At 42.9% G+C, this 20,654-nt stretch overlaps 1 protein-coding gene across 1 annotated transcript in view; it reads left to right on the forward strand.

The window, feature by feature from the left end:
• The window catches only part of MYRFL (myelin regulatory factor like), a 121,249-nt gene that overhangs the window by 57,539 nt on the left and 43,056 nt on the right, over positions 1-20,654 (forward strand). The window contains exons 7-11 of the mRNA XM_055580380.1: positions 518-713; positions 2,789-2,865; positions 4,943-5,053; positions 7,330-7,420; positions 14,808-15,008. Of these exons, the coding sequence (XP_055436355.1) occupies positions 518-713; positions 2,789-2,865; positions 4,943-5,053; positions 7,330-7,420; positions 14,808-15,008 (676 nt within the window). The remainder of the gene's footprint in view (positions 1-517; positions 714-2,788; positions 2,866-4,942; positions 5,054-7,329; positions 7,421-14,807; positions 15,009-20,654) is intronic.

Raw genomic sequence — 20,654 nt, forward strand, 5'->3', positions numbered from 1 at the left:
TATAGCGGAGTCAAGTTAGAAATCTAGGAAACACAAAGCGAAAAGGCAGGCTGAGGAGACAATGATTCCATTTGGCAAGAATTGTACTTCTTTCTCATGAAGGAAAAAACTGTTAGATAGCCAGCTGTGTTCTGAAATACCATTTTCATTTCCTTGGTGAAAATTAACAAAATTGATTAAATATAGCAAGAGGGCTTCCCTGATGGCTCAGTTGGTAAAGAGTCTGCCTGCAATGCAGGAGACCCGAGTTTGATCCCCTGGAGAAGGGAGTGGCAACCCACTCTAGTATTCTTCCCTGGAGAATTCCATGGACAGAAGAGCCTGGCGGGCTACAGTCCATGGGATTGCAAACAGTCGGACACAACTGAGTGACTAACACTTTCACATTTTTCAGATATAGCAAAAGATACTTTCCAAAATGTATTTTCCCAAAATGTTTATATAATTAATATTGTTCATGAAAGAAAATGTGTAGAAAATATTTGTAAGACTGGTTTCTTGCTTCCACTTTTCATAGACCTGATGTAGGCTATCGAGTCGTCACAGACAAAGGATTTAATTTTTCGCCAGCAGATGAAGCTTTTGTTTGCCAAAAGAAGAACCATTTTCAGATCACCATCCATATTCAAGTTTGGGGAAGTCCAAAATTTGTCAAAACTCAAATGGGTCTAAAGCCAATAGAAATGTTTTACTTGAAACCTTTTGGGGTTAAGGTAAGTCTTTTATTTAGTTTCATCTCATTCAGTCAACATATAGTAAGCGTTCCTGTTGTCTGTTGCTACATAACCATCTATCCCGAAACTTAGCAACTGAAAATAATAACACTCATTGGTTTGGATCAAAAGTCTGCCACTTGGTCAGGGCTTGGCTCTACTCAGGAGTCATTAGCTGGATCCAGTTTCCAAGATGGCTCACTTGAGTGTCTGTGAAATCTGTACTGTCCATCAGCCAGGAGCTCAAAGAGGGCTGTAGCTGGGAGGCCTTGGGCTCTCCTCCACGTAGACCTCTCTGTGGGACAGCTTGTGCTTCCTCAGAGCATGGTGGATGGGGTCTAAGAATAAATACTTCAAGACATAGGAAATAGAAGCTGCCAATTCAGAATCTGGCAGAACATCACTTCAAACTACAGCTTTAACGTTTTTAGTGTCTAAATCTTGGACTTCAATTGCTAAGTGTAATTAGTTTATTCTTTTTTGAGGCTGGTGTGTTCCCATATGCAGTTGGTTCATAGTTTTCACCAAATTCTCAAAGAAGTCTGTAACTTAAAAAAGCCAAGGAACCACTAATCTAGTCGATGCTCCCTCTTTCCCAGTTAGCAGAGGGGAAACTGAGGCCCAGGAAAGTCACACCATTCATCCGAAATAGTCAATACTATACAGCTGGGATTAGAATGCTGGTAGGATGACTTCTGAGTGGTCAACAAGTATTTATTGCATTATTACCTCAGATCCAGCTCCTTAGGGTGAGGAATATCCATTATCTGCATATATTTTTATCTGATCACCAACCTGGGCTCAGGCACCAAGTCTCCCAAAGTGGCGCTTCACAGCTAAACACATCAGCTTCTCTTGCTTCAAACCAAGCTCTTAAATAAAACCAATGCAAACCAAACCAAAGCAAAATAAACAGCAAGCACACAATAATAAAACATATATTTTGATTATGGAAGTTATATGAGTCCATTGTGGACATTATGGAATATAATAGAAAAGTATGAAAGAAGAGATAAAATTCATTCATACTTGGGATCCACAATTTAATAACTTAATTTTTCCTTATTTTTTCTGTTATTAAAATTAATTTCATATAGATAATATTATGTTGTGGAAATAGCATTATATAATAATATCATTAAAGACTATAAAATATTATTTATAAAGATGATATGGTTTTCCATTATATCAAGATACCATATTAATTCCTGTATTATTGTAAATTTTTTGTCAATTTTTATTTACAAATTTATTGTAAATTTTTTTTGCAGTGAACGTCCAGGCATATTCATTTTTGTATGAGAATAAATTCCAGAATAGACATTGCACATTGAACATATAATCAGTATTAAAACTCTTGATGTTGGTTGCCTAATTGCTTTCTGGAAAGATAGTGACTATGCAAATACCTACAGTCATAGAGCAGATACCAGCAGACACTTGCTACTCTTCACTAATAACAAGAAGACTTTGTAGCAACTATTGAATAAATGTCATTTCCTATGTTTTATTTATTTTTACTGTTTATTGTTATTTCTTATTAATAAGCTCTGAAAGGGCTGAGACTTCTGTTTTGTCTTCTCACCTTTATTGCCTAATGCAATGCCTGATTCAAAGCAGGTGCTCAACAAGTATGTATGAAATGAATGAATAAAAGAATGAATGAACGAGTGAGTGCATGGATCTGTTGAGCTGCCTTGCTCTTGTGTTTTGGGGATTTCCTGATAGCTCAGTGGGTAAAGAATCCACCTGCAATGCAGGAGACCCTGGTTCAATGCCTGGGTCGGGAAGATCTATAGTCCGCTCTATACTCCCTGTTTACCTGAAGTTCTCTCTTGTCTTGTGTTTTCTTAGTTTAGCTCTTCAGGTGTTTGTTTCTCTGCTCTCCAATAGCACACTGCTTTAAGGCCAGGGTCCTTGTCTTATACCTTCTTTCAGTGACTGGTGCCTCTTGCCAAGTGCTTAACATAATGCCTTGGGAAACTTTTTAAGTAATTGAAAATTATTTACTAATGAATGTTTTAATTAATAAAGAAATTAATTATGAAGTAATTACTTTTTGTTATTCTACATAGGTAGAAGCCACCAATCAAATAATTGCTATTGAACAGTCCCAAGCAGACAGAAGCAAAAAGATTTTCAATCCTATTAAGTAAGAACTTCTTTTCTGAATTCTCTTGTGAACATATTTTGGGAAGAAAATCTATTGCCAAATTTATTTTATTTTAAAAGAATTCCATGATACAAACTAAATTAGTAATAATGTGTTAGTATTATGAACACATGCTTATCAACAAAAGTAGGTTAAGATATATTGAAATAATTGCAAAAAATCTATAAAAAGCCCCATCTTTTAGGTCATCATTATTTACAGAATATTTATTACTGACAACCTTGCTAACAACCTTGGTTTCCTGAGACAGATTATAATTAGATCTTTCTTTTAATTTTTCATTTAAATCAACATGCTACTGATGGAATTGATTTTAAGGTTCTGGATCCATGCTGTGCTTATAATTCATTTATCTTGTTTCTTAAAGCACTGCTGTTAGATTGCTTAATGAGCCCTAAAATAGAAAGAATGCGGGGAACTTCCCCAGTGATCCAGTGGCTAAGACCCTGTGCTCCCAATGCAGGGGGCCTGGGTTCAATTTCTGGTCAGGAAACTAGGTCCACATGTCACTACTAAGATCCTGTGCAGCCCAAGAAATAAATGAAAATAATATTTCAAAAAAAGAAAGCCACAGGACTGGGATCATCCAAAACAATGGATGCCATATAAAATGAAAGAGACTTCCTTTTTGACTGGTTGGGGATGATTTGAGCCTGAGGGAGAAGGCAACGGCACCCCACTCCAGTACTCTCGGCTGGAAAAATCCCATGGATGGAGGAGCCTGCTGGGCTACAGTCCATGGGGTCGCATGGAGTCGGACACAACTGAGTGACTTCACTTTCACTTTTCACTTTCATGCACTGGCGAAGGAAATGGCAACCCACTCCAGTACTCTTGCCTGGAAAATCCCATGCACGCAGGAGCCTGGTAGGCTGCAGTCCATGGGGTCGCACAGAGTCAGACACAACTGAAGCGACTTAGCAGCAGCAGCAGCAGCAGCAGTCCTATTTGGGGAAGAAGATGGTGCTAGAGCCTGGAGAGACCAGGTGTGAGCTCAGCCTGAAGCTCAAGTGTGTACAGACAGCTCTGAACTTGCCTGGTACCTCTGGTTTTTCCTTGCTGGGAGGCTGTGTGTGGTCTACCTTAGAAGCAGGCAGCTTCCCACAGCCAGGTCAGGAGAGGGCAAAAACGTGAAGGAGATGCAAAGGAGTTCACCAGGAACCTAGAGGAACTGCTTCTGTCAGGAGGAGAGCACTGTAGCAACAGTGACGCAGGTGAGGGGGCTTCTCTCCTGTTGTTGAGATCAAAGAGCCCCAGGGTAGGAGCATAAGCCCTTCAGAGTCAGGTACTCTGGACTTGAACTGCTGCTGAATGAGCATTTCTAACTTTCAATGAAATTAAAAGACACTTTCTCCTTGGAGGAAAAGCTATGACAAACCTAGACAGTGTATTAAAAAGCAGAGACATCACTTTGCTGACCAAGGTCCATGTAGTTAAAGCTATGGTTTTTCCAGTAGCTATGTCTGGATGTGAGAGCTGGACCATAAAGAAGGCTGAACACCGAGGAAATAGTGCTTTCAAACTGTGGTGCTGGAGAAGACTCTTGAGAATCCCTTGAACTGCAAGGAAATCAAACCAGTCAATCCTAAAGGAAATCAACTCTGAATATTCATTGGAAGGACTGATGCTGAAGCTGAAACTCCAATACTTTGGCCACATGATGCGAAGAGCCGACTCACTGGAAAAGATGCTGATGCTGGGAAAGATTGAGGGCAGGAGGAGAAGGGGATAACAGAGGATGAGATGGTTGGAGGGCATCTCTGACTCAACGGATGTGAATCTGAGCAAACTTCAGGAGACTGTGAAGGACAGAGAAGCCTGGTGTGCTGCAATCCATGGGGTTTCAAAGACTTGGACATGACTTAGTGACTAAACAAAGAGTACCTCCCTGGCAGCCATTCCTGACCAGGCTGTGGGTACTATCTTAAAAATCAGTGTCCTCCACAGTGTGATAAGAATGGGGGACTAAACATACCTCAGAATCTAAGAATGAATCAGATATGATCAAGAACTATGTTCTCTTACAGTCTCTTTGTATTTTTGCTGTTTGCTTTAGAATTAACCTGCTGGCCGACCAGGTCACCAAAGTAACTCTGGGCCGGTTACACTTCAGCGAAACCACAGCAAATAACATGAGAAAGAAGGGGAAGCCAAACCCTGACCAAAGGTACTGGCGTGGTGTGTATGCCTTTGCGGGGGGGGGGGGGGGCGATGGGGGCGGGTAGCTGGTTATGCTACCTGACAGCCCAGGGCCCCCAGAGGCCCCTCTGATCCCCTTGGCCTCCCTCAGCTGCTCTCCTCCCTTCTCTGACTCTGCTGTTGCCGCATTTCATTTACCCTTAGACGTCGTCCTTCTTCCATCCCCACACCCTGCGATGCCTCCTCTCCTGCCCAGTCTCCGGGTGGCTTGTTTTCATTCTCCCTGTGATCCTTCTGCAGGGGTCCCCAACCACCCGGATCTAACGCCTGATGATTTGGGGTGGAGCTGATGTAACAATAATAGAAATAAAGTGCACGATAAATGTAATGCACTTGAATCTTCCTGAAACCATGCCCCTTCCACCCCAGTCCGTGGAAAAATTGTCTTCCATGAAACTGGCCCTTTGTGCCAAGAAGGTTGGAGACAGCTGCATTTAGAGGGACCATGTGTTCATGTCTTGTGACGGGCTGAGGGCTGAGGATTGATGGCATTTCTCGAATTCTGTGTGCTGGTCACTACTTTAATGCCCTGAGCTCCGAAGCTCTGCTGTAGCCTTTTTTGATTGAAAATACATTTGCATTAATGATTTATACCTGTGATTCTCAGAATGTGCTCCCAGGACCGGCAGAGATGGTATCACCTGGACACTTATTAGAGATGCAAGTTGTTGGGACTCACTAAAAACCTACCTGATCAAAAACTTGGGATAAGGTCCAACAGTCTATATTTTAACAAGTCCCCCTCCAAGTGATTTGATGCATGCTCAAGTTTAGGAACCACTGATTTTAGAACAGAGGTTTTGGAGTTGGAGGGAATTGAGTTTGACTATTTGATACTGCCATTTACTAGCTGGGTGACCTTGAGCATGGTACTTAACCTCCCTGAGATTCATTTTCCTATTCTGTAAAAATGGTTCAATACCCATATCCTTCTCCAATAAGGTTGTTTTGGGGTTCTAAATGAAATAATGTAGATAAACTGCTTAGCCAGCACATGGCACCTTTTGAGCACTCAGTGGATGACAGCTAATTATTATCATCATTGTAACAGTTATTACTATTATTGACATACTTTAGTTACAGGGGAAAAGTTGTACTCCCTAAGGATTGGAGACTGTTCAGAGTGCTACAGAAGAAGTTGGCAAAGTTGTTTTTTTTTTTAAATGCAATTCTTAAAGTAAATGCTTTTCTTGTAGGGATAGTGTGACTTTCATGGGATACGTTGACTTTCAAGAAATGGTCTAATAAGGACCTACTGTATAGCACAGGGGACTCTATTCAATACTCTGTAATGATCTATGTGAGAAAAGAATCTAAAAAAGAGTGGACGTATATATAAGAGATTCACTTTCCTGTATAGCAGAAACTAACTTCAATAAAAAGTTTTAAAAACACATCATGCTTCTTTATAAAAAAGAAGGAATGGTCTAATCTTAAAAATGTCTCATCAGTGGTACACATGAAGAAGCAGTTAAAATAGTGAGGAAGATCGCCTTGATAACAATTGCAGACATTGCCAAATGACTCATGGGAAACAAAAGTTCTGGTTGAGAACCACAATGTAAAAACTAAAATAACAGTATCTGCTTGACTGAAGTCATGACTGGAGGCTATGAAAGGTGCAGGTTACATGACCAAGAGCAGATCAGGATGGGAAGGAACATGTGCGGCTGGGCGAGCCCTGCGGGGTCACCCCCCACCCCCCCGCCTTATGGCCTAGGATGTGTGGCTTGGATGGCTCTGGACAAAGGCACCTCTAAGGTGACTTTCTGTTGTGCATGTGCAAGGAAATGGCAACTCACTCCAGTGTTCTTGCCTGGAGCATCCCAGGGACGGGGGAGCCTGGTGGGCTGCTGTCTCTGGGGTCGCACAGAGTCAGACACGACTGAAGCAACTTAGCACTTAGCAGTGTGTGAGCAGTGCTGTGCTGAGGGCCCCGGGATGCAGCAGGTAAGGCCTGCACTAGGCCAGCACTGATGGGCCAAGCCCAGTCTGTCCAGTGATGGCTGTTGTGGGTGTGCAAAACAGCACACTCATCCCTCAAGCTGAGTGAAAGGCAGACCCAGAACAGCAGTGAGTGAACCAACTCCTCTGTGGTTTCACAAGAGGGGCAACTTAGAGTGGAAGAGAAAAACTTTGAATATGTAAACCCGGTAAATTCTCTGTTAATTAATCCATTTGATGGCACAAACTATGTCTCTTGTTTCCTGATGTGTTGGCATTGGTCTGCTGTTTCTGAACTAGATACTTCATGTTGGTGGTTGGACTGTATGCTGCTAACCAAGACCAGTTCTACCTGTTGTCTGCCCACATCTCTGAACGGATCATTGTAAGGGTAAGTGCGGTTCTTTGACTTTTCAGGATCCCATGGTTTTTTTTTTTTCCCTGTAAGTAGACTTTACATATTCAGTGGAACGCATGAAGTGTGCAGTTTCTCAATGGCCAGTGATGACAAAGATAATGATAGTAACAGCAGATACTGTGATTTTAGTTTTTACATTGTGGTTCTCAACCAGAACTTTTGTTTCCCATGGGTCATTTGGCAATGTCTGCAAACATTTTTGGTTGCAACTGGGGGTGCTACTGGCATTTAGTGGATTAAGGCCAGGGATGCTGCTCAACACGATGCCCAGAACAGCCCCCACAACAGAGTTACTCCTCCTCAAATGTCAGTAGTGCCGTAGTTGAGAAGCCCTGGTTTCTACTGTATGTTGTAGGCACTGGGCTACATAATTTCTGTGTGACATCATTCTACATTGTTTCACGTTTACATTACATTCTTTACACCCAGAGGAACTTAAGAGTTCTTAAGAGGGCTTAAGAGCAAGAGAAAGTCATCCATGAGCGCAAAGCTAGTAAGTAAATGAAGGAGCCTGGGTTACAACCCAGTTCCCTCTGACCCCAAAGCCCACAGGGTGGGGGAATAGGCAGGAAGGCATCCCATGCCCCAGACTGATCGGTGACCCCAGGACCTCTAGGCTGCTGCCCAGAGCAGAGTAATGGCTCAGCACGTTTTGCTGAATGAATGATTGGTCACAGCTCTGGACGGGAGTCTTGGCAGCCACCAAAACATGAAGCTATTGGCAGCTGCAGCTGCAGCTGTGTGAGGCCAGGCTGGCCGGCACAGAGAATGCCAGGGCCATGAGGGAACAGGTAACCACAGGCCTGGCAGCCCTGGGAGGGGCTGTTTGGTGATGGGTCTTTGAAGTGGCACAGAGAGACGTGCACACTCCAGTAGGGAAACTAGTTTACACTGGGGCACGCCCACTGACCCGGCTGTTAAACTTAGGCCTGGGGACAAGAGCTGCCCATTTGGGGAAGGGAGTCTTCCACAGCTTGCCTTGAGCTGTTCTCAAACAAAGGGCCCTCTGTGTAATTCTTTTAGTCAATAAAAAATAACAAGCCATCTATTAGTGGAACTCTTGAAACTACATCTCAGAGTTTTATTGGAAGCAAAGTAATGATGGAAATGAAATAAAACACTGGTGTGTCCAGATGTCCCTGGGTGAAGCCGGCTGTGTGCCCGCCAGCACACATACCCAGACTGTGTTTCTGTGGGGCCTGATCTAAGCTTCGGCAAAACAGCCTCCTCTGGGGCAAAGGAAGGTGGGGCCCCTCCTTAGGTCATGAGCCAAGGGCAGAGGTTCCGGCCCATACCTCAGCCAGGGTCGGGGTGGCCTTTGACACCTCACCTGCTGTCATCTGGGATTGCTTCGGTGTGCTAATAAATGTGATTTAAAATCAAGTCTGGAAACCTAGGTTGCTTATTTTTTCTGATTCCTCACAGGAAGGAACAAATACAGGCAATGCCTTTCTTTTTAACATTAGGGTAGATCGGATACCATGAAACTGCTGCTTTGAGTGGTGAAATTCATGCTTAAGTCAGGCAGTCTGCTAGTCACCTGCATACTTTAAATAATTTACCTGGTGTTGAGATTTCTCCATTTCCTGCTGAGAGCCCCTGCAAAGCTCTGCTTAGGCTGCCGTGCCAGCCTCCACAGCAGCAACGTGAGAGGGGAACACGGCCGGACATGCTGTTCCCAGAACTCTCTGTTAATGGGCTCTTTCTCGTACCCAAAGTTCAATGAGAATTTAACTCGTAATGATGACCCTGAGAAGTCCAAAGTTTCTGCAATTCATGTTAAGTGTGTCTATTGAAAAAATTATGCTTAGTATAGATTGGATGTCATATTATTCATTAAGTTTTTATTTTTTAAAAATGGATGTGTTCCACATTCAATGGCTTTCTTCTAGCCATAATTTTTGGTTAAAGAGAATACCCTCTTCTATATGTATGCTGGGTAACACAAGGGTTACCCTAACAACAATGAGAAAAAAAACAATAGCAATAATATCTTTCCCTCACACTGGAAATATCTTACTGAGATTATTTTGTTCTAACCCCAAATGCAGAGTGAAAATGAATGCAGACTTTTGCATTTATTTAAGCATATAATGTTTAAACCAACTAGGAGAAAAACTGAATTTAAGAAATGGCATTATTGTTTGAATCAGTGAGTTTTAGAGAGCACGTTTCCTGCCCCTGAGATTCTAGAGGGTACTAAACAGGTATATGTACCATGGGTTGAGCAGAGGGCAGACCAGCCTACATTTTACAAAAAAGCCAGATATGCCTTCTTGGGCCAAAGCCTGGGTCTGTTAGTTCGAGTTTTAGGATGAAGGAAGAGAAATGTGACAAAGATAAGACCTGACCACATTATATGGAGACCTGCAAATTGCACTTAGCAAATCCAGATTCATTTTGAGAACTGAGTCATTTTTCCCCAAAGCAGAAATTAACATAAGGGTGAATGTATGGAGGAAGGTTGGGCTTCCCAGGTGGCTCAGATGGTAAAGAATCCACCCGCAATGCAGGAGACCTGAGTTTGCTCCTGGGTTGGGAAGATGCTCTGGAGGAGGGCATGGCAACCCACTCCAGTACTCTTGCCTGCTGAACCCCATGGACAGAGGAGGCTGGTGGGTTACAGTCCCTGGTGTCACAGAGCTGGACACGACTGAGTGACTAAGCACAGCACACACAGCTTGAAGACTGCAGTAGATGAATTTCAGGCCTCAAGGGGGAGTTCAGGAGACCAAGCTTGTCAGAATTCTCCGAGGAGAGAGAAACAGGGGCAGGATCCAGCAATTGTTCATCCAGATTGTCAATCAAAACAGCTTTGGAAAGATATTTTGGTCCCATACTGTAAATTGACCAATTTAATGGAAATTAAAGCTCACTCCAAAGAACAGATTTGTTTCCCAGCTCTTTGTTTTGGGGAGCATTCCCCAGCAGAGCTCCTTCGGATTCTCCTTGTTAATGGCTAGACTTTCCTTCAGCTCCATTCTTCTCCTAAAACACATAATTAAACCTGGTTGGTAGGGCTATGTTGCGAGCAGGAGGGATGATCAGTTTTGTCCGCCTTTCAAAGACATGCCAGGGTTTCCTAGTTTTGAAAACCATTAATTTATTCCAGCTTATTTTTCCAGAAGAATAGAAATGGGCAGGTCCCCCCAAATTCTCTTTTATTGCTCTGCAACCAAAGTGCCACGGGGTGGGAAACCCACAACTGGGATGGGGAAAGATAAGGGAAAGAATGCAGATGCAAGGATGGGGAGGGATGAGGGGAGAGCAGAGCCACTCCGAGTGCCATCTCTGTTTTCCCTGACCCTTGCCCATTTCTGATCACAAACCTCCCTTCCCTTCCCCTACACACTCAAGCTGCACACACAAACACACACACACACACACACACACACACACACCTCTTCTGAAGTTCAGCTGAATTTTTATTTACCCAAAGGAATCAGTGGGTAGAGCAATGTCTGTCTCACTGTGCAGTTGGAGTTCAACAGAACAGCCTATAACTATAGAAGGGGTAACTCATGAGCCCTTTCATAGTGGTATGGAACTAGTGTATGACATAAAGAAGTTATTCTTAAACTATGTTAAGAATAAGAATCCCCTGGAGAGCTGGTGGAAACACGGATGCCTGGGTTCCACCTCCACAATTCTTGGTTCAGTAGGTTGGAGATGTCCGAGAATATGCGCTTCTTTTTTTCTAATTTATCTTTTAAAATTTATTTTTAATTTTACAATTGCTTTACAATGTTGTGTTGGTTTCTGCTGGACAGGTATGTGAATCAGCCATAAGTATACATATGTATACTTATGTATGTGCCCCCTCTTCAGCCTCCCTCTCGCCCCCCACCCCATCCCACCCTTGTAGGTTTTCACAGAGCACCGGGTTGAGCTCCCTGTGTTGTAAAGCAACTTCCTGCTCACTTCAGTTCAGTTCAGTCACTCAGTCATGTCTGACTCTTTGTGAGCCCATGGACTGCAGCACGCCAGGCCTCCCTGTCCATCACCAACTCCTGGAATTTACTCAAACTCATGTCCATTGAGTTGGTGATGCCATCCAACCATCTCATCCTCTGTCATCCCCTTCTCCTCCTGCCTTCCATCTTTCCCAGCATCAGGGTCTTTTCTAAAGAGTCAGTTCTTTGCATCAGGTGGCCAAAGTATTGGAGTTTCAGCTTCAGCATCAGTCCTTCCAATGAATATTCAGGACTGATTTCCTTTAGGATTGATTGGTTAGGTCTCCTTGCTGTCCAAGGGACACTCACTAGCTTCCCACTAGCAATCTATTTTACATACGGTAATGTATATGTTTCAGTGCTACTCTCTCAAGATTATGCATTTCTAACAAGCTTCCAGGAGATGCTGATACTGCTGGCCTGAGGACCACACATTGAGTAGCCCTGGTAGATCGCATCTCTAGGCCCATTTTCAATAGTCCTTTCAAAAGGTACAAGAACGAGTTTCTTGCCTTCCTCAGCTCAAGCTTTCCTATTATGCTCTTTGGCTGCTCTTTAGAAGCCCAACTGATAAAGCAAAGAAATCCAGCTTTCCTTTCCAAACTTTGCTACTAGTGATGGTTCCTGTTCCAAGCATCTGCAGGGGGCGCCATTTCCACTGTATTCTCTGTGAACGGAGCTCCCTCGGAATTGTGTAGCTCTGCAGATGCTACTGAGGGGACAGATTGATTGATTACAGGTTAAATGGTGCTTACTATGCACAGTAAATTGTATTAGCATGAATTTGAGACCATTCATCCTCATTTTTACAAAGTGTTCATGCATACATGATTTCAATTAACTTCTGCAACCCCATAAGATAGGTAAAGACATTATTATCTGTATTTGTCAGAGGAGAAAACTAGTAGAGAAAGGTTAAGTAAGTCTCCCAAAGTCACACAGCCAGTTTGTGTCACAATATAGACTAAAATGTTCAGGTCATCCCTAAATATGTAAGGCTGTGGCAAATAAAAGTATTCTATAAACTTTATTTTGGCATTTGAGAGCAATCAACCACTATTGGGCCACATCTGAGCACAAATTCGTGATCCCAGAATGTTTTTCTGTGGTTCCATTTCAGTTTGCTTTGATACATTAACACTCCTGTTACTAGAGAAGGGAAATAAGTTCACAGATTTTATAATAACATTTTCCACTAGTAAAGAGTCTGCCTGCAATGCAGAAGACCCAGGTTTAATCCCTGGGTCAGGAAGAATCCCCAGGGAAGGAAATGGCTACCCACTCCAGTATTCGTACCTGGAGAATTCCATGGACAGAGGAGCCTGGCAGGCTACAGTCCATGGGGTCGCCAAGAGTCGGACACAACTGAACACACACACATTACTGAGGAGGAATCCTCTTCAAGGCTCTGTATTTTAAACCTTGTGGATCTCTGGACCATCCAAAATGATTTGAATATGTTTTAGGAATTTGAGTTTTCATTTGATGAAAGCCAAGTGAGATTCTTGTAATTGTTCCCCCAAAATTGAACCTACTTATATCTGCTGTTCCAGTACTATCAAGTTACCAACAGGATCATAATTATCCCAGAGCTCATTAAGGAAAAGAAAATCCATCACTGTCCTGTTTTGTTTCCTTGAAGTGGCTCATTATGTTCATAGCAGAGGAAAATACATCAGCATTTTGTATGGCATACCTTTGGATTTAGTTGACTGCTCACTATAAAAGGATTTGAGTCAAAGCCAAATTGCCATTCACAACCAAGGAGGCTCTGGGGACCTTACAGAAAAGCTCTTTGTTCAAGTGAATTCACACAAAATACTGTTCAAAGTTGCTGTATATTCTTTCCCTGCTTTTGTCTATGTGGTGTCAATGGTTGAGTCTTCCAAGCAGATCAGGGTTCAGACAGGTGGGAATGAAACTGGAAGTAGAAGACACCTAAATTTCCTAACTGAACCCAAATTTAGCAATAAACTTTGAGATTTCTTTTCATTATTATTTGTAAATTAGTAACACACGACTATGGTAAAAACATTCAAATAACACCAAGAGAGTAGGTAGAGAAGGATAGGTCATAATTTTAAAAACATTAATTTTGTTGGGAGGATTTTTATGGATTCATTGATTCCCTACTCAAAGATATGTGGAAATATGGGACTTTCCTTGTGGTCCAGTGGCTAAGACTCCACGCTCCCACTGCAGGGGGCCCAGGGTTCAATCCCCAGTCAGAGAACTAGGGTCCACATGCCACAACAGAAGATCCCGAAAGCCACAACTAAGACCCAGTGCAGCCAAATATATAAATAAATAGGTTTTGAAAAGATATGTGGAAATATGTTCACTGGCTACAGGGAAATGGGGCAGAGGGAAAGCAGTACAATAGAAAGTTATTTGGCAAAAAATTTTTATATAACAATAAAACCGCCAAAACTTTCTCTAGTCTGATAGATCCACTTGGTTTTTCCTGGAAGACTGCATTCAGCCAGGGCTGCTTCTGTGCAATACCACACAAAAGTCAAAGTTAGAATCATTATTTAATAATCAAAGGAAGTATAATTACAACTCTAGAACTTACTAGATTTGTGACCTTGGGAAATAGGCTTATTCTTTTAGAGTCTCAATATACTAAAAGGAAGATAATGGTCTTATCTCATGGAATTGGGGTGTGGATTAGCACTCAGCAAATGTAGCTGTTACAATGCTTCCTTCAGTATCATCTGTGCTTAGGGAATAGCTGAGGAGAAGGAAATGGCAACCCACTCCAGTATTCTTACCTGGAGGATGCCAGGAACGGGGGAGCCTGGTGGGCTGCTGTCTATGGGGTTGCACAGAGTTGGACACGACTGAAGCAAATTAGCAGCAGCAGCAGCAGAGGTGTATTAATTATGCTTGTATTGTCATTTGCTTGTCAACTGTATGTGAAATCATAAACATGAAGGTGATTTGGAACTATAAAAGGGCTAACTAACTGCAAGGGCTTTAAAAAATTATCTGAGCTTTAATAAACTTGTAATATTTTCTGACATAATATTCTGGCTTTAAATCATTATTATTATTCTCCCTAAAAAGATACTCATTTTGAGGTTTTTTCCTTCTTCTTTATCATCCACCTACTATAACTGACACATTTTTAGTTCCATATAGAGACTGGATGTTGCAAACCATGACATGCTGAGCTTCTGCTGGTAGAGGCAGGACCGGGGTCTGTGGAGGATACAGAGCATTTAAAGGAGACTTCCTTATTCTCCTGGGCCGCAATTATTAGAATATGTCAGAATGTCCCATCTGACAAATGATTCTCAAGTGGAAGACTTAGCTAACATTCCGCTTTCCTTTGAGGAATAAAGCAATCATTTGTTCCTATGTCCATAACTTTAATTGTAATGTATTTATGTATTTTTTTCTAGGCCTCCAACCCTGGGCAATTTGAAAATGACATTGATGCATTATGGCAGCGAGGACAAGTTCCAGAGTCTGTCGTTTGTCATGGTCGAGTGGGCATAAACACAGATGCACCGGACGAAGCCCTGGTTGTCTGTGGCAACATGAAAGTGATGGGGACGATTATGCATCCCTCTGACAGCCGGGCAAAGCAGAACGTCCAGGAGGTGAGCAGGGGGCAGGCCTCAGACACCTCCTCTGACACCCGAGTCAGGAGTTCTGGGCCCTCCTGGCCTCTGACACGCTGGACACGGGGCATCTCTCCACATCACCTGCTGGCATGAGATAAACATGACGCTTAACAATTATAAGCGTTAGAGTCGTTAGGTGTCTCTGCTGAAACTATAATGCAGTTCCTACCCGAGAGAATGCATTTACCTCCCAGGAGTAGTGGGCCATGACAGCGTGACACTGGCTTCACAAGCAAGAAGTCTCCGAGTTATTTTCCACAGGCTGCTGCTTTTCTGTTGTCAACCACTGGAGCTTGCCTTTCCTTTCCATCTCCACACTTCCATCTCCCTGTTCGTCTTTGGAGCACTGTCTTAGGTCCGTTCTTGCTCATATTTCTCCTGGGCCTCTCCACCTTCTTCCTCCGGGAGTCCCTCGTACCAGGCCTGCCAGCCACTGTCTTCCCTGCTCAGCATCCTTCTGAGAACACTTAGAGAAACTTCACCTCCTCACTCAGGCAACCCCATCATCCCCAGTTTCCAGGTCAAGACGTTTTCCCTCTGTAATGAGGCATGCATGCCTTATAAAAATCAGAAATCAGGCCTTGAAAGCAGGAGACTACTTGTTCACTTTGGGCTTGCCTGGATAAAAATGCCTAACCTCACTGAAATGCCAGTGTCTTTATCCATAAGGTAGAGATGTTGCTTCTCTGCCTAACCCCACTGAGTCTTTTATAATTTTTAACCCATGGAGAAGATAAGTACTGAATCATCTTGGAAAGTCTCAAATGCTATGAAGACCTAAGGGGTCAGGATGAAAATGCCAGGTCATTCCAACCTTAATTCTGCTGCCCATTCACTGCTTCTGCCCCCTCTCCACCTTCTCACACATACTGCGTCTCCTGTAAACATTTTTGAGGCAGTGGCAGAATGGTGTTTTTAAATCTCCTTTCTGTATTCTTTCTCAGTTAATAGGAGACTTAATTTGAAAATCACTGGCCATGCTACCAGACTGCATTCCTTTCCCAGTGCAGATCTGCACTGGTTTTTCTAAACTAGCCAAGGAATGTCCTTGTTGGCTGAGAGAATCCCAGAGAAAGGCTGTAATTGTAGACTTTTATACTGATTGCAAAGTTGCGGTTCATGTTAGAAGAGCTGTGACCTACTAGCCAGATGGGAACTCTCCGGGTTGGGAGGTTCTCATATACATTTCCAGATACCAGCCTTAGATACCATGCTTCTGCCTTTTAAAAAGAGATGAACTGTCTGTGCTTCAGATCACACCAACTCAAACTCATCCTTGCAACTGGCTCTACAATCCCCCACCAGGTCTTATCTAAATGTAAGCAGAAGATGACAAGTGGGGAGAGTCCTCCATAATCCCTCCTGCTACCATTTACCAAATGTCTTCATCGAATGATGTTCCTTGGTTTGAAGAAAATGTATTGTCTTAAAATAACAAGGTTCCCTGGAACTTCTCAAATCCGTCTAGGAAGCTTCTCCATACAGTGCAGTGTCATCCAATCAAGGCTCTAGATGAGAAGTTCCTGTGTCCCCTTCCTGCCCAGAGCAGTAGGAGGGAAGAAAGAAAAGCAAGTCCCTGGTTAGAAGGCTAGTTTGAGCTCTGATTCTGGTACCTACTTGCTCAGGAACTTTGGCCCAGACATACTCTATGCCTCTGTTTATTATTCTGTGAGTGGGGAATACCTATATTCATTTCACTCACATTAAAGGATTTTTTTCTAAGCTCATATATGGGAAACATTTTTTAGATGTATACAGCTAAGCAGATATAAATGGATATTACTATTATTGATGTAAAAAAGCAAGTTATATACATAATTCATCCATTATTTCACATTAATATTTTTGTCTTTCGTAAGTCTATCCACACTTATAAAATGCATGTCTCTAGAAATCTTGTTTATCTCATTCGCCATTTATTACAGACAAGACAGATGATGGTAATGTTGATGATGGTGCTGACAGATACGTGAACTTCATCTTCACCTCTCCCTGACTCAATTTTCCCAACTTTTAAAAAGAAGGCCATTCTTCCAAACATGCCAGGAAGTGAAGCTTGGTTGATCTGATTGCAAGCATAGGACAGCAGGCTTTTTCCCATTCTTTAAGGAGGCATGATAACCAGAGCTGGCTTCTGGATTAACTGCTGTGGAACAACTGCTGCGGCTACACCTGTGCCTGGCACTGTGATGGGAGGACAAACGTCAGCTGCCGAGTGCCTGGCTGCGTCTCCTCACTCCAGGCAGCGGGGAGGGGGCTTTGCAGATAATAAGCACACAAGCACCCTGTGTGGAGAGGCCTGGAGGAGATTTCTTGGACTCAGGTGGACTCACGTCCAAGACACAGAGACGATAAAGCAGATGTGACTAAAACCTGCAAAACAGAAGCTCTGGAAAATGAGATTGGCCTCTGTGAAGAGCAGTTTCACTTACCTAGGCATGGTATTTACTGAGGCGATAGTAACCTGGAGAAGAAACGCAGCTTTTACAATGGAAACTGAGCAAAATTAGGGTGGAAAGGGTATGATGAGAACCAAAGGGGCATGAAGAACAGTAATGTCAATGCAAAAATAAAGAAAGAAAGAAAGAAGTTGAATGTTGAACGCATCAGTCAAATTCTGTGGTAAAGGCTGAAAATAAGGCAGCAAAGGACTAAACAAGAAAAGCCAGGGAAAAAAAAATCAGTTAAGGTGAAATGGTCTAGACCATTTCAGTTGGTCTAGAACAATGGTCTAGACCATTTCTCCCAATTGTACCAGCAGTGTGCTAGTTAAAGACAAAAGTGTGATGAGTTTAAGAAAGCCAAACATGTGAAGTCTCCCTTTAGGGCCAAGAGCCAAATCAGAAGTTCAGGGTGAGCTCGTGCCATTCAAGCTGCTCCTGATGGGAGACTGATAGTCTGGGCTGTGGGCCATGTGTAATGAGATCCCCCTCCCTAAACAGACTGGAGTCCATGGTCTGCGATGTCTTCTCTGCGGTACAATGCTTGAGTTAGTGGTATGGAAACCTTGACTGTGAGATAGCATGACAGAGACAACCATTTGCATTCACAGTCAAAACTTTCCAAAACTACTGTGGGCAAGATCAGATGCCCAGATTCACTCACTAGGCTCTCACTCAACACACACCGGTGAGCAAGGCATGGGGTTGAATGGTGGCCTTGGTACAGTTTCTAGCAGAGGATTCCAAAGAGGCACAAGCCCTTGTCTCTAGAGGTTTCCCTGGGCCAACTGTACATACCACAGGGAACATGCAACTCAAGATGTTTATATTTAGCTTTGGAAAGTCTACAATCCAGCATTAGAAGTCACGAGAGCATTTTCTTAGATAAAGATTGTTCTAGAAGGTGTTTAGCTCCCCAAGTCAATCCTTAAAATTTTCTTTGGCCAAAAATTTGTCTGAAATACAATGGTAGTAGTCCTAGTGAATCTAATTGCTATGTCTGGGAATATGTCTTAAGGGAAAACGAAGTCAAGAATCCCACTTAGACAGCAGGAGTTATTTTCCCTCTGTGTAGCCTGGACTGTTGGCATGAGGGCACATTCTCCTCTGGTTTCCCTCTGCAACAAAGAAACTGGCACTGCCTCCGCTTTGCTCTCTGATGGGCCATCATGCAGGAAGCAAGGGGATAATGAGAAGTAGGAAAACTGGGCACAGGTCTCCCAAGAGTGTAGGGAGTGGGGGCCAGGGCAGGGCCCGGCTAACTGGCTCCTGATTGACCCTGCCTTCAATTCTGTTAGCGTCAGTGATGGTTCTGCCATTTCACTACCTCCATTCTTTCATTCCTTCCCTCAAAGTCTGGGTGCCTGTTACCTATCAGACACTGTGCCAGGTGCTCTGCTCGTTCTTAGATGGTCAAGATATGGGTCTCAGCCTCAGGGAAGGAACTTTCATGAAAGTTTAAGCTCCAAATAAGAACTACTCCTTGAATCTCCAGGGCTTGGTGTAGTATCTGGCACATAGTAGCTACTCATTTAATATTGTTGAATGAATGAAGTGGCTCACAGTGACATGTACACACAGGGCAATATGAGACTCTGACTGCTCCATCTGGGTATGGCTGGCAGGGGTCTCCTTGCTCTGGCCTTCAGCTTTACAGTCTAGACACACCGAACTCTGCATTCGGTCGTGCAGACATAATTCAGGGGATTTGCTGCCTCAGGACTTGGCTTATGGTGTTCTTTCTGCCCAGCATTCCTGTCTTATTCTTACCCTTTCCACTCCCTTCCTTAGCTGACATCTGTCTTTGACTAATTTCTGTCTTTTATTTATTTACTTATTTGGCTGCACTGGGTCTTAGCTGTGGCATGAGAAATCTTAGTTTCAGCATGCAGGATCCAATTCCCTGACCAGGTATCAAACCTGGGCTCCCTACATTGGGAGTGTAGAGTCCCAGGCCCTGGACCACCAGTGAAGTCCCACTCCTATCTTAAAGTTATTAATTTATTTAATAAATATTAGTTAAGCACCTACTACACGTGAGGAATTGTTCTAGAAACTGGTGATAGGGTGACAAACAGAATACCATGGGCTCAAATACATCCTCACCCTCACAAGGATATCTATTCAATAGAATAAGACCGTCAAGGTGACTCACTAGTTGTTCGGTGATGAATTGATTAATGCCTGCATGTAAGGCAGAGGGAGCCTTCCTAGTCTTGGAGGTCAAGCAATGCTTCTCTGGTGAAGGGGTGTTTTAAATTGGGGACGTGGAGGTAGAGGAAAAGGAAGGAAGAGCTTCTGAGGCAGGAAATGCCCTGAGCAAAGGTCTTGACCTTGTGGAGGGGCAGAGTGTGTTTGAGAACTGAAATAAGCCAAGATCTCTGTTGGGCTTCACCATCTCTGGTAAGCCCTTTCCCACAGTCCCCTGAGAATACTTTAGGTACCTCCTTGGAGTTGATGGGATTCTCTTTTCATAATTCCATCCTCACCTGCATTTTTCACATTGTAATATAATCTTATGGGATGAGTCTGTCTAGACCATGAACTTTAAAAGAGCAATCATTTTGAAGTTTCAACACTTAGTGTAGTACCTGCTATATCAAAGGTGATTGGTGAATATTAGTCCAATGAAGCAGCGAATGAATGAATTGAACTAAGCTTTTGATGACAGCAATGATCAAAACAGCTGTGAGTTCCCTGACAAGTACCTGAAATAAAGTTAGTCCATTTATGCAGTTAAGCACCAAGTCACAACTTCTGATACCAAATGGATGAAGAGAGAGACTTTCTGATATTGGAAGAATTTTCCTACTCACTCGACAGAGTGAGTGCAGGGAGGAGTTAAGGGGCAAAGCAGGGATTTCTTAAAATAACAGAAAAGCATTTCTAGTTGTTTCAACATATAGATGATGTCCAGGTGGTATATTTTTAATTGCCAAGAGATGCTGGTGCCATAATCCAGTTATGTTCCCTAAAAGAAAATTTAGGGACCCACATAGTACTGCTAACTTTTTAACTTGTCAAATTAGGTCATTAAAAAAATTGATCATGCTATTACTATGAATTCATTTTTTAAAAACTCTAATTGAAAAAGAAGCCTTTGAATCAGCACATTTAGCCCTAGGAAAATTCCACTATATTGTCTTTATTGTTATCATTTTGCTGGCACCCATGAAATTTA

This window comes from Bubalus kerabau, chromosome 1, assembly GCF_029407905.1.
Source record: "Bubalus kerabau isolate K-KA32 ecotype Philippines breed swamp buffalo chromosome 1, PCC_UOA_SB_1v2, whole genome shotgun sequence".
Taxonomy (NCBI): domain Eukaryota; kingdom Metazoa; phylum Chordata; class Mammalia; order Artiodactyla; family Bovidae; genus Bubalus; species Bubalus kerabau.